The sequence below is a fragment of the Hyalella azteca genome, unplaced genomic scaffold (genome assembly GCF_000764305.2).
Source record: "Hyalella azteca isolate HAZT.00-mixed unplaced genomic scaffold, Hazt_2.0.2 contig12864, whole genome shotgun sequence".
NCBI classification, from domain to species: domain Eukaryota; kingdom Metazoa; phylum Arthropoda; class Malacostraca; order Amphipoda; family Hyalellidae; genus Hyalella; species Hyalella azteca.
Genome location: NW_025942808.1, coordinates 3,696 through 17,884, shown reverse-complemented (window position 1 = coordinate 17,884; position 14,189 = coordinate 3,696). Strand labels below are relative to the sequence as shown.

The 14,189-nt window shown below is 36.1% G+C and overlaps 1 protein-coding gene across 2 annotated transcripts; it reads right to left on the bottom strand.

Annotated features, from left to right (window-relative positions):
* Positions 1-2,163: 2,163 nt before the first annotated feature.
* Positions 2,164-11,567, bottom strand: LOC108681620 (thymidylate synthase-like). Of its 2 annotated transcripts, none has more exons than XM_018170669.2 (7): positions 11,303-11,567; positions 8,821-8,852; positions 7,931-8,078; positions 4,876-5,014; positions 4,510-4,654; positions 2,926-3,168; positions 2,164-2,610 (listed from the first exon to the last, which is right to left on the bottom strand). In XM_018170669.2, the coding sequence occupies exons 1-7, from the start codon at positions 11,370-11,372 to the stop codon at positions 2,401-2,403; spliced, it is 987 nt and encodes a 328-aa protein (XP_018026158.1). In that variant the 5' UTR covers positions 11,373-11,567; the 3' UTR covers positions 2,164-2,400. The 2 variants fall into 2 exon arrangements, with proteins under 2 accessions (XP_018026158.1, XP_018026159.1); XM_018170670.2 differs by lacking the exon at positions 11,303-11,567 and adding an exon at positions 9,457-9,522.
* Positions 11,568-14,189: the final 2,622 nt, after the last annotated feature.

The window sequence follows — 14,189 nt, the reverse complement described above, 5'->3', positions numbered from 1 at the left end:
AACCTGCTCACACAGCTTAATTTTCTGATCATTATATCCCTTATAAGGATTTGAGCTCGAATTTGCTTGAAATTTCTGATTTTGATCAAGAAAAATCTTCGTCGCTTTGACTGGTTAAAAAGACCAAGTTATCCAGCGCGTGGATACGTTGTGTGGTGTATGCGGGCTTTTTTTTATCAGCCTGAGCACCTCGTCCGTGAGGGAGAGGGCACGGGTAGCTGGAAGCGATAGACGGCCCGAGTGCGCGGCCGGCCAAACGGAGCATCGCTAAAGCATTTTCGGAGGGCCAACACGAGCGCCGCTGCGACCAGTCATGTCGCGCCAGAGGCACTAACACTGTGCAGGATGGCAGCCTAAACAAGGCGTGCGTCTCAGCCGCGGATGCAATACGCTGCCTGTTTTTCTTACAGCCCACGCTCCAAAAAATTACAATCCAGGTAACACCAACTCTTGAGTCCAGATCGAGCTAACAGTGGATTGAAGTTTGTGAAAATTGGGCAGCATGGTACGGTCTTGCAAGGCTCCAATAGAATGACTTACATCAGGAGAATTCTCAGTTTGGTCGATAGGAACTTAAGCATTATTAGAATTTGAGATGCAAGTCGAAATAGAATAAAATGACACATTTCATACTTCGATGTCGAAGACTCTAACACATTTCTATACCAATCGGAAATCCGTCGATTTAACTTTGGTTTAGAAAATTTCACACTGATATTAGAATTTCAGAGAGACGAACTTATTCACCGTCTGGGGTAAACAAGCGAGCTTCATCATGCACAATGATTCTGGTTCTATTAGTTTTCACTTTTCAGAAGGCATTCACGAGCTTGCACTCATTTAAATGATGAAAAATTAGCTGTATAAAAGGAATCTAGCGCAGAATGAAAGTTGTTCACACCTTGATTGAACGCGCGCCTGCTTTAACTGCCGATCTGAATTGTTGGTATCAATTTTGTACGATGAAGAACAAAATTTAAAGACTATATTTCAAGTGGAGTTATTTGTAAGTATATATACAGCAGACAAGATAAAGCAGGGCAATAACTAATGGATGATAAAGCGCAGCTGTGGTCTTCATGTGCGGCGGCATCACCACACGCTGGGAGCTGGCCCTGTCCAATCTAACTCGCTCAGGCTCTTAGTGAGCCACTCGCAAATCATCTTTTCGTTAAACTTATCTTGCAGCAAGGCCCTCGGAACACTGATAGCGCTTTGGGATGCGCAACAAATATTTGTGACGGACTTCAATATAGTGCGCCAAAAAGCATGAAAATCTACGGGAACTGATTAATCGTTAACAACGATTGATACTGAAATACGGTGAAAAACAAACGAGCGATTCCTGACTCTTTCGCAACAAGATGTTCAAGTGATCAACATTAGAAGACCATAAGATCTTTTCACTGACAGTAACTCTAATAACCCCACTTGCAGACACAAATTACGTATACAACTACTTATATCTCATAAAAAAGACAGCAACAGTTTGACCAATTGCCGTGCAGCGAGTCAGGAAGGTGAAAAATATTCATTGAACTACCGATAGTTTTATCAACATGTTCTTCAACTTTAGCAACATGTATAAAGCATTCAAACCAATGAATAGACGAGATTCCCTTTTCAGTGAGTGGCAAGACAAATTTGAGGTAAAATTTTCATTTTTATTGCATGAAATCGTCAAATAATTCTGAGCAAGAGCTCGGGTGCTAACAAAATGAAAGAATAATGCACTTTCAAATAAGCAAGACAGTCAACTAGAAATGAACATCGCTCCACGCGAAACTGAACAGGACTGTTAATAGGACTTTTATAGCGTTGGGATTTGAAACATATAGTTCACTACACTCGGAACTGAGCTTGACTGTACCTATGGGATAGGAGTCAATGATAGAACTCTTGATCCATTGGAAATTGAACAATAACTCCTTAACCGGACACTGAACTTCAGGCGACTGAGTAACGAGTTTTAGTATCTTTCTTAGTTTCTTCTGTAGCAGTATTACAGCTACAGAAGAATAACTTTTATCACTAAGCTAAAATCCGAAGAATGTATTACAAAATTTCCAATGTGGAACAGCATAATGAAAACAAAAAGAAAATATGATGAAAAATTGAACAATTGCATGCAAGATAAAAAGGATGAATAAAAATTATCAGAGCTTTTAAAATACACGTACGTATGTCGTATATATTGACGGGCGACACCAGAAAATATCACTATTAGATCTCTTTTATAGTAGGGGCAATTAAATCCCGATCAGCAGAGAGCTCCACGATACATTCAGATCTTTTACAAGCACTTTCATGAAATTTTCTGGAAAAATAACATGAACTAAAATTAATTGAACAAAAGCTGAAATATTCAAGACTTACATAATGGATACTACGTAAATAATATTACACAGCCATTTCCATGCTGATCTTAGGATGAGGGTTGTAGTCAAGGACTTTGATGTCATCGATAGAGAATTTTTCGATGTCCATCACGTCAGGGTTGAGGACGAGAGTGGGAAAAGGGCGTGGGGAGCGCAGCAGTTGTTCTTGCAGGGCCTCTATATGGTTCATGTAGACGTGCGCGTCACCCATCGTGTGTAGGAACTCGCCAGGCTAGAAATAGAGCAATGCACAGGAATGGGGATACTAAAGCTCAATAATAAAAGTTCTTACAGAGTAATGAAGCATTGAACTTAGAACACGCATCTTTGGTCTGACAAAGTCAGTGTTGATTATTAGGTACCTAAAAGTTTATAGCAGGAAAACTAACCTCAGGTTAGTAAACTAAAATAAGCAAGATTTTGGATAAAAGTCTCAGCGTAAAAACACATAAATACCTAATACATGATGAAATTAGATTAAATACTCGTATTCATCAAGTGAAACAAAATAGAGAAAGTTAAGTCACCATAAAAAATGGATTAGTACCTTAAGGCCGGTGACCTGAGCGATCATGCAGGTGAGCAGAGCATAGCTGGCGATGTTAAATGGCACACCGAGGCCCATGTCAGCAGATCGCTGGTACAGCTGACAAGACAGCTCGCCATTGGCAACGTAAAACTGACACAAGCAATGGCAGGGAGGCAGTGCCATTTCAGGGATGTCAGCTGGGTTCCAAGCAGACAAAATCAAACGGCGGTCTGTGGGATTTGTCTTGATTCTTTCAATGAGCTGAAAAATAGAATTATTGACAATGTCAATAGTCACTTCAAACAGAATAATATACGTTTAAAAATTAATTTTTAAAGACAACACTTCTAAAGAATCCAGTATCTACATTCTTAAAGATGTACAATGAATTTCTCATTTCATCTTCGAATAAAAAAAATAAATTTTTCGTTTTTTTTTTAATATATAAAATTTTTTTTCGAAATTATTTATTCTATCAATTGATTCATACATTGCCTCTGACTTCACACAAGTGTGCAAAATTTCAGATTAATTGGACAGTTGAAAGTGTGTCATAGATCATTTTAGATTTGTAGCTGACAAAAATATTTTTTCAATTCTTTTAATATTGAAAGCGAAAATTTTTTATTCCTAAAATTATTTACTTTGTCATTTGATTCATGCATTGTCTCCAACTTTACGCAAGTGTGCAAAATTTCAGATCGATCGGATAAGTAGAAGTTTATTAAATTTCGATTACAAGATTTGTAGCAGACAGACAAACAGTCAAACAAGAAGTGAAGTTAAAGAGAAGTGTTATAAAAATAATATACGTTTAAAAATTACTTTTTAAAGACAACACTTTCAAAGAATCCAGTATGACCAATCTTACAGATGTACAATGAATTTCTCATCTAATTTTCGAAAATTAAAAAAATCAACGTTTCCAATTTTTTTAATACTTATAAATTTTTTTAATATATAATTTTATTTTCAAAATTATTTATTCTGTTAATTGATTCATGCATTGCCTCTGACTTCACACAAGTGTGCAAAATTTCAGATCAATTAGACAGGTAAAACTGTGTCAAATATCAGTTAGAAGATTTGGAGCTTACAAAATTATTTTTTCCATTTTTTTAATTTTGAAAAAAAAAATTTTTTAAATAATCTATTTTGACATTTTATTCATGCATTGTCTCCAACTTTACACAAGTGTGCAAAATTTCAGATCGATAGGATAAGTAGAAATGTATTAAATTTCGATTACAAGATTTGTAGTAGACAGACAGACAAATAAACAGACAAGAAGTGAAGTTTAAGAGAAGTGTTGTAATAATAATAATGAAGAAAACTAAATTCGTCGTCCGGAATTTCTGTTTCTCAAATACATAAGTTACTTTCCCAAGTCGGATGACAATATACAGAAGTAAGCAAATTAAAGTGGACTTCCTTTTCTTTTCACAAGTCAGTATTTGCATTGCCATTTAATTTGAGCAGTGATCTGGAAGGACAAACAGACTACATTATTGATGAATTTACTCATATCTGGCACCGGCATGAGCCTCAGCATACCTAATTACAAAATTTCAGTATGATTTCAAACAACACTTAATAGTCAACCTGCAGGAGCTGGTCGACGCCCTGGCCGGTGTAGTCCGCGTGCATATTCGTGTATTTGGCTCCAAAATGTCGCCACTGGAAACCATAAACTGGACCCAAGTCTCCCTCCTCACGGCTTGTTAAACCCAGGCTGTCGAGGAACTCTCTGAAAAATATAAATTTGTAGAACGTAAGCCATGCTAAATGGAGTCACGATGATGGCATCATTTGTTGAGCATGAGAATAGTCAAACTGGTTTGTGTGAGTTTAATTAACATGTTACCCTCCTTTGTCAAACTGTATTCAAAATACAAACTATGGTGGCAGGGACAGAAACAATTACTTGCTCAGTAAAAACTAAATTATTGATTAGCAAAGATCACAAACCTGCTGGAGTTTCCATCCCAAATGTGCACATTTTTGTCTTGTAATTCTCTAGCATTGGTACTGCCACGGATGAACCACAGCAGCTCTTCAGCTATCCCGCGCCAGAAAACTCTCTTGGTGGTCAGGAGAGGAAATTGCCCTGAAACAGAATAGCTGAATTAATAATCAATCAGTCATATATACTCAATTACCTTGAATCATCAAAGCAACTTCCTTAACCTTAGACAGATTATTTACTTTGGAATTAGGAAAAGAATGGTCAAAGGTAGAAGGAATCATTTTAAATGGCTTGATAAAAAATAAATAAATAATTTGTAAGTGTTGGCTTAGATCAGTGGTTCCCAATTTTTTTTCAGGCTGGTGCCCCCTTTGGCTCCCAAGTGAATCCCTAGCGCCCCCTCCCCCGACAGACACATATAAAAACAAACGCCCCTTTCTTGATATCTAGTACGCTGCAATTTTAAAAGAGAAAGGTTAAACACAAATGTGTATTTCACAAATAGAACCTTATTTAGTAAACCAATATATTTTTTTATAGTTTAACTGTTTCAGCACTAGAAATTAAAGACGGCTCGAAAGAATTTACGGCCGGACTCGCTGCCGGTTTCACAGCCAATCTCCAAATTCAGCGACCAAGGAATATATCCCAAACTAATAAACGCAGCTCGATAAAACTTGGAACACGTATAGTCAAATGGGGTAAGACAGAATCGCAGCCTTCATGGGGTAAGAAAGGACCAGCCCATATCATGCATTCTAATTGCACTGAATGTAACAAGTGGTTGTGCAATCAAATAATGTGTTTCTAGATTGATAATATTGAATATCAGGTTAGTACTTTTATTAAAAACCTTGTAACACAAGAATTACTTGTTGGTCCTGTCTTACCCCATGCCCGGTCCCATCTTACCCCAGTGGGGTAAGATGGGACCAGCTCACTTTTTTTAATCTGTACAGAAAACTATGTTGTATGCAGAAAGTCTGAGTTGTAGCTTAGAAGCCCATTGCATAACTACACCATGTGATAGGTTTAGGGTTTTTTATTAATTCATGGTATAGATGCTACATGCTTGTTAGTGATTTCGGTCCTGTCTTACCCCATCTGACTATATTCATTAGGACCTAACGGTGATGTTTAGCTCGTGAAAAAAAAAATTAAATTTCACCTTCATTCGGGAGTTTTATGGCGATATGGGCCGAATTCGAAGTGATCAAAGAATCTTCCAAACTACTGAACAGATTCGAACGAAATTTGGAATTTAAATTCGTCACTACCAAACGGTGATTTTTAGCTCGTGAAAATTTATTCGATTTGAAGTCATGTTCTGCACGTGTTGTGTACAAATCGTACAACAAACGGACACACTTCTGACTTCGCGGACTGCCGCCCCCCTACTGCCCCTTTCTTCCTCATCGCCCCTCCCCCAGATCTTTCCACCGCCCCCAGGGGGCGATATCGCCCACTTTGGGAACCACTGGCTTAGATGGTTTTACCCTATGGAAGCTACCAATTTAATATTTACACACCACTCGGCTTGAAAAGTAGTAGTACCACTCAGTCACTTGATTAGTCAATTAGTAGAATGTATTTACTATAGGTACTATACCCATGGAAGATTTTATTGTTATAATAGGAGTACAGGGGTTGGACACAATAGGGGAAACGCCTAACATTTTGAGATGATAATTTTTGAACAGGTAAAAAAAAACCTGACCCATTTTAATGTTTTATTTTTTTATTGTTGTTGCTAAATGATATTTCAAGCTTTTGCAGTTATTTTTAGAAAATTTTTGTGACCATAAATTTACAAAAATGATAAACCTCACTGAATTTAAAGAAGTAAAATTGTTGGTGCTCGTATGGCAGGTGCAAATGTGACAAACTTCCCAAATGCTTCATCTTTCTAGAGGTACTGTCTCAAAAGTAATGACTGCTTTTGGAAGAGAAGGAAAAACGTCCTCAGCAAAGCCCAGGTCTTGCGGAAATTCATAGTTGTCTGAGAGAGGCTGTCTGTCTCGAAATCAAATTTTTAGAAAATCTGAAGATCACAGCTACAGCTGTAAAAATTACAGCAGACCTAAAGAGATACATACATACAGAAGAAGTTTTCATAAAAACTGTTTTTTTTTAAGAGCAACAAAAATCTAAATTCTATGGAAGGTTGCAATTAGAAAAAATTATGGTCTTAAATACCATTGCTTCAAAGCGTTTAAAATGATGTTAAAACCTTCGAAATTTGTCCCTTAAGCAGTGGGAAACTGTGACTTTATTTCAAGAATCATTGTTTACCTTTATTTCCGACCTCTGTCCGAGTGACTGTTGGAAAAAAGGCTAAAAGAGGGTTAAAGTGGAGTTCAACTGAATAGGTTAAAAGAGGATTCAACTTAAAAACAAACTAAAATCCTGTCCGGCTATTGACCAAAACACGTGTGGGTATATACTGCGTGAACCAGAATTAACTGACCCTTTTAATTTGTTAATAAATACAAAAACTAAGAATGTTATGAAGTTGAAACTTGTTTTATTTAAAAGAAGAACATTTTTATGGTAATATTGTATCCTAGTTTTTAGGATACAATAACTAACTAGGATAGTACAATATTACATACAATATTTTAATTAATACCTATTATTAATACATAATAAATATTTTAACTAATACAATAATAAAATATTGTAATAGGATACAATATTTTAACTAGGATACAATATTACCATAAAAATGTTCTTTTAAATAAAACAAGTTTCAACTTCATAACGTTGTTAGTTTTTTATTTATTAACAAATTAAAAGGGTCAGTTAATTCTGGTTCACCCTGTATATGTACAAGGCTCAAGAAATTATTTCCTTACATGCAGCCAATTTAATCCACATTGAAATAATAACAGTTGAAACGTTTTTTTGAAACGGTCTCCGAAACGTTTTCAAAAGAGATATGCTAAATTTTTGTGGTGTTTTCTTCGCTTTTAAATTTCCAGTTGACAAATAAAACATTCATTTTCAGAAAGCTAGGTACAGTTTGCATGCTTACTGTAACTACAAAACTGTCCTTACCATCTCTGAGTGAGAACCTCATCTGAGCACCAAAGATGGATTTGGTACCAGTTCCAGTTCGGTCTTTGCGTTCATTCCCCTCAGAGATGATGCGTCGTATCAAAAACAGGTACTGCAGTTCATCTTCATTAGGCTTGTTTCCACCATTCTGCAAATAAATAAATTAAAATACACTAGAAAATTGCCATGCATGTGTAAGTAGCTGTAAACTATCAGCACAAGTTCATTCTACTGATAAATAAGTTTGACTGTGACTAAACAAGGATTAAAAAAATTCTGATTTTCCTCAAATTTTGAACCCTAATATGAAACAACTTAATGGATTCCTTACTTTGAACAAATATGATCCACTACAAACAAAAAAAAAACAAGACTTGAAAAAACAAAATGACACAAGCTGACAAGCAGTTGTTATTAAAACCATACAAATTCAAAATGTGTAATGCAGGATAACACATAGGTATCACTTAATAACAGCAATGATGGTTAAAATGAAAGAGGGCTAGGCTTCATTCAAAAGAGAAGGGAGTCTTAAGATTTAAAGGAACTACAGTAACAGGAAAATTGCATCACATAAACTGGAATGCTTGGATCTTATTCTCTGCAAGATGTTAATTAAATAGTTGAAATATTATGGAAAGCAGAGTCAATGGATGATTCAATAAAGTTCATTAATGTCACCTAAAATTGATGATACACAGAATAGTTTTTTTCTACAGGATGGAGCTACAGTTCACAGAACAGGAACACAAACAGGAAGAACCTAATTTTCCCTCTTGCTGTAGCCAATATGAACTCAAAATTAATGACACCTGCATCAAAGAACAACTTCTGCCAAACTACATCAATATTATATATACCTATATTCACACATACACAGAGATACATACCTTGACTGGTGATGGAGTTTTCAGACTGCTACCTGAAAGAAAAGAAAGACTTCAAGTAAATTTGATCATCATCAATTAGAAAAACTCTATGGAGTCTATTGTCTATTGAAGAAGCACATATTACTAATAATATAAAGTTGATCTAATTTTGATATATGGTGGGTGCCAGAAGTATCCAACACAAAGGAAGAACTTTATTTAATTAAAGCTTATTCGACAAAATCTAAAAAATATAACTCGGTACTCACTGCAGTGAGTGACAGAGAGCGCATTTTCTCGTCGACAAAAACTTGAGGTCAAGGACAGACGGACGGACAGACAGATGGACATGGCGAGCACAATAGTGCATAATTTCCATATATGAGAAAATGCTCTAAAAACACTATTCTAATGTAAATTTACATGGGAAATGCAAATATCATATCAAAACAACAGTATCATTAAATGTTGACTTGATAATTGCAATTTTGTAAAAGTCAAGGTATAAAAAGTATCCAACACATTGGGAAAAAGAATTTGATTCAGCAATAATTTCTCATCCATTACGTTTGAGGGAATATTCTAAATCAGAAAACATTGGAATCTTGTAGAATGCAAAAGAACATCAAAGACATCACTCAAACTGCAGTCATTCACTTCCTGGCATTGTTGTCTTGTAAGGGGAGGTTTTGAGGTCATCTTTGAGGACTCTACGCATTGATGTCTGACTGACTCCTGCTTCAGCAGCCAATTTTGCAGCTGAGCGACGAGGGTTTCTCCTCAACTTCTCCCTTGTGTTTTTGACCAATTGTTTTGTTCGGACACTTCGTTTCCTTCCTTAACCAGGTCGATTGCATGTTTCACCAGTTTCCTGGAATTTTTTTACCACCTTCCACACAGTTTCACGACGAATTTGGAGATTTTTTGCAATGACTGAATTACTCTTGCCCTTTTCATGAAGGGTTACAATTGCATTTCTATCTACTGCCATGAGTAATAGTAAATTTAGACACCTTAGACTTCTGCAATATAAAATGTATGAATTAATAGATGATATTAAGCTTCATTATAAAAGAAAAGTCTCCTAGAAACCAATTTATTTTTATACAGCAAATATTTGTTGCCATAAATATGGCAGACCCTGTACAGTATTGTCAGAACCAACTAGAAAATCAATTTTTAAGCTACAGAGAGATGGTTTGCATTATATAAAAATTTCAGCTGTGTTAAATATCCCAATTTTGACAGTTGGTGATACTGTTCAGAGGTGGAAATCATTCCATCATTTAGGGCATCCTACAAAAATTTCTGACCATGCAGCTAGGAGCTCAGTTTGAAAAGTACAGACTAATTTTTGAAGGACTTTCTCTGAACTGCAAAAAGACTTGCAATCAAATGGGACAAATGTTTGCAAGACTACAATTAGGAAAGTTCTTTGAGAGAGAAGATTCCTTTCTTGGTCACCAAGAAAACCCCATTTTGAAGGAAATTCACGCAAAGAACTGCCGGAACTTAGCTAAAGAACATGTGAGTAAACCTTCAAGCTTTTGGGATAAAATATTATGGTCAGATGAGACTAAAATTAAGTTGATTAGTGGGAACTGTGTCAGTCCTGTTTGGAGACCCAAGAACTCGGCATTTCACCCAAAGAATATCATCCAAAAGTGAATTTTGGAGGTGGCAGCATAATGCTCTGGGATCATTTCACTTCTGTAGGCCATGGGGAATTGGAAATCATAGAAGGCAGGTTGAATGATGAAATGTATCAGAGCATTTTTGAGATGTCTCGTGATGTCAGCCAAAAAATTGAACATTCCTTGAGGTTGGTTAAACCAACAAGACAATTACCCTCAGCACATGGCTAGGGCAATTCTTGCATGGTTTCAGGAGAGGGACATCAAGTAATTGGAATGGCCAAGCCTATCACCTGTGGTGGGAATTGAAAGTGAGGGTACAGGAGAGAGATCCAAAAAAATCTTATCCAATTGAAAGAAATATGCAAAGAAGAGTTGGCTAAAATTCCCATTATCATATGGGTTAATATTGTGAACATGTATTCCAATTGATTAGAAGCAGTTTTGGCTACTAAATGCCCAATGTCAATGTAGTAAGTATATTAGTTTATGTATTAAGACATTTTTTGAGCACTGATGTTTACAAAATTGCAATCATCATGTCAACATTTAATGATATTTTTGTTTTGATAATTTATATTTCCCATGTAAATTTACCTAAGAATATTCTTTGCTTATGTTATATTGTTTCATAAGCTTTAATTAAATAAAGTTTTTCCTCTGTCAGATACTTTTTCCACCCACTGTAATCAAGGGTACTTCTTACTCTAATTTGATATTTGTCAGTAATAGAAATTAAACCAGCATCCATCATGATTTTATAATTCAGCATGAATTTATTATTAATTAATTATAAAGATCATCACAAGCTAATTAATTATAAAGATCATCACAAGTGCAGAGAAGTAAGATATAAAATTAATTCTCACCATTTACATGATCCACACCAGAGTAACTTAGAGAGCATGGCTGCTGCATGCTACAATTTTCACTAGTCATTATTGGAGAAAGATATATTTACTTCAGAAAAATGAAAATTGAGGGAATTCCATGGAAAATATTAAGAATGAATTTGAGTGTTAGAGTGAATTATAAGGGGTAAGTCAGAGTCTGGAATCACATTCATCAATCTTCTGTCATACTAGGATACCTCACAATCCCAGAAAATGGAAAGAAACTCATATAGCTTCAAAACATGAATACATTTCAATGCAATGACAAAATCAAATAAACTTGAAAAAAAAATCACAAGCAAAACATTGATTTCATTTACACCTCTTATCTTTGAAAAATTATACTCAATAATCAAGATTTGACCTGCATATCACAATATTTATGTCAGCCATCACTTAGCAGGGCTGACAGTGACAGCCTGACACAATACTTATCACTGATGTCAGCCAAATGACAGCCATCTGACCAAGCATGGAAAACTTCTAACCTTAGGGCCATGACTAGAGCTTTCCCACCATTACCAGACCCACCAGATTTATGCCAGATGAATTACCTCTTATATAATTGTTAACAAAAATGCACGATTGGGCCGCAAGATTCCAAATGTATAAAAAACTTGTCAAGTTGAAACCGCAAGATTTCAGAAACAAGTAGGAAAATTCTAATCTTGCACCTGACTGCTCTAAGCAAGTTGATTGTTGGCTTGACACATTGAGTTGACTCATTTCTTACTTGCTACTTAGCCTTAAGGCCCTGAGCCTGATTGAGAAATTTCACCTCTTATCTTTGAAAAATTATGCTCAATATTCCAGATTTGACCTGCATATCACAATATTTATGTCAGCCATCACTTAGCAGGGCTGACAGTGACAGCCTGACACAATACTTATCATTGATGTCAGCCAAGTGACAGCCATCTGACCAAGCAAGGAAAACTTCTAACCTTAGGGCCATGACTAGAGCTTTCCCACCATTACCGGAACCACCAGATTTATGCCAGATGAATTATATACCTCTTATATAATTGTTAACAAAAATGCACGATCGGGCCGCAAGATTCCAAATGTATAAAAAATTTGTCAAGTTGAAGCCTCAAGATTTCAGAAACAAGTAGGAAAATTCTAATCTTGCAGCTGACTGCTCTAAGCAAGTTGATTGTTGGCTTGACACATTGAGTTGACTCATTTCTTACTTGCTACTTAGCCTTAAGGCCCTGAGCCTGATTGAGAAACGAGAGGCTTCAAACGGGCTCAGCTCTTCCATATGCGTTTCTTCACAAATTAGAATAGACTTTACTCCACTCATAAATAAGATGGCAATATGGATTTTTCCATGCTTACCCATCTATTTATTTATAAGAGGCAATCAGTAACAAAAAATATGTAAACTTTGTGTTAAAAGAGTGAGAGGAAGAACGAGAGGAAATTTCAAGAAACTTTAAATATTATTGTTCATAAAGTCTGCAACTTTTATACTTTTTCCAAGATGTAAACGGGTCGACATTTCTATTCTCCATTGACTGGTATACTCGGCATTCCTTGATCAGCCTCCTTAGGGTAAATATTTATTTCTCAAGAAATAGTTATGATTGAGCCTGCTGATATGCAGAGGGAAAATCCCGCATACTAGCTGCTCAAATGGAGGCATTGTGGAAGGTATGAGGGGAAAGAGACATCGTAAGTTAATTGACTGTCAGTTCACGACGGGTGGCATGGTGAAGGCAAACTCAATGAGGGGCAAGGAATAATACGCGGCCAGGTGGCCGGTCTAGTCCAATTAGTTATAGCCGACCGTTGGCCATTCTTCAGCCACCTGAAACTGAAAGAGACCAGTTGCCGCAAGAAAGGGCTGGCCAGAATATCATATTACAAAGAGTACAAACTTGAGGGTAGCGACTGGCTGAGCTTTGGGCAGATCAAGGATTTTACATGATGATTGCCAAAACCTTGCACTCAGACTTTGCTGCATTCTGACTACAAGCCTTAATAAGACTAAGGTTCAAGTGGAACAATGAGGGTTGAGGGAGTTCACAAAATTCTTACAGTATAATTTCATCAGCCATGCGTTGATTGTTAAAAAAGGAAAAAGCTACAATTTTTCAACAAAGATGTTCAATCATAAACTTGGCATTGTTAAAGAAAAACTCAATCGCATTAGATAAGCTAGCCTAGTTAACTTAATCACCAACAGTCCAGAATGAAAGTTGGGAATCAAATATCAAGAGACATTCTCTCAAAACAATTTAAAACTTCAAATCACATTTCTATTTAATATTTGGTGTAATTCTTTTTTTGGTGTTTATTCTTCCTATCAATGTCTTTATGACTTTATTTGCCTGATATCATCTCATGTGCACAAAAATTGATAGCACAATAATGTGCACAACTGTAGATNTACACTCTGCATGCTTCAAATGTGTAAAATTTAGTTTTATTACAAGTGTCCCTTTTTACCCCATTTCCAGATTAATTCAGGAGCCTTTTATATTGCGTCTAGCACCTTACAAATAGCATATGGAATTTTTTTGAAGATGCCATTCAATATCCCTCGCAAAGAGCTATAAAATGGGCCTAAACTTGTTTCTGAAATGTTTCATGGTAAGAAGTTATTAACAAAAAAACGCCCAAAACCGTCTCTTTTTACCCCGTTCGACGGTAGCAGCAGAAATTGTATCGAATAGCATTTTCTGTTATCAATTTAACAATTTTCTAAGGACCTCTTGGTTGCTTGACTGTTCATAGGGTTTCACTTTGGCCTCCACCACGCTGATTGTGTCGGGGGTAAAAACCTACCTAGTCTAGAACTTTGAGAACCTAGAAGAAGAGGTTCTCAAGCGCCTTATTGCTGTAAATCCAAACAAGT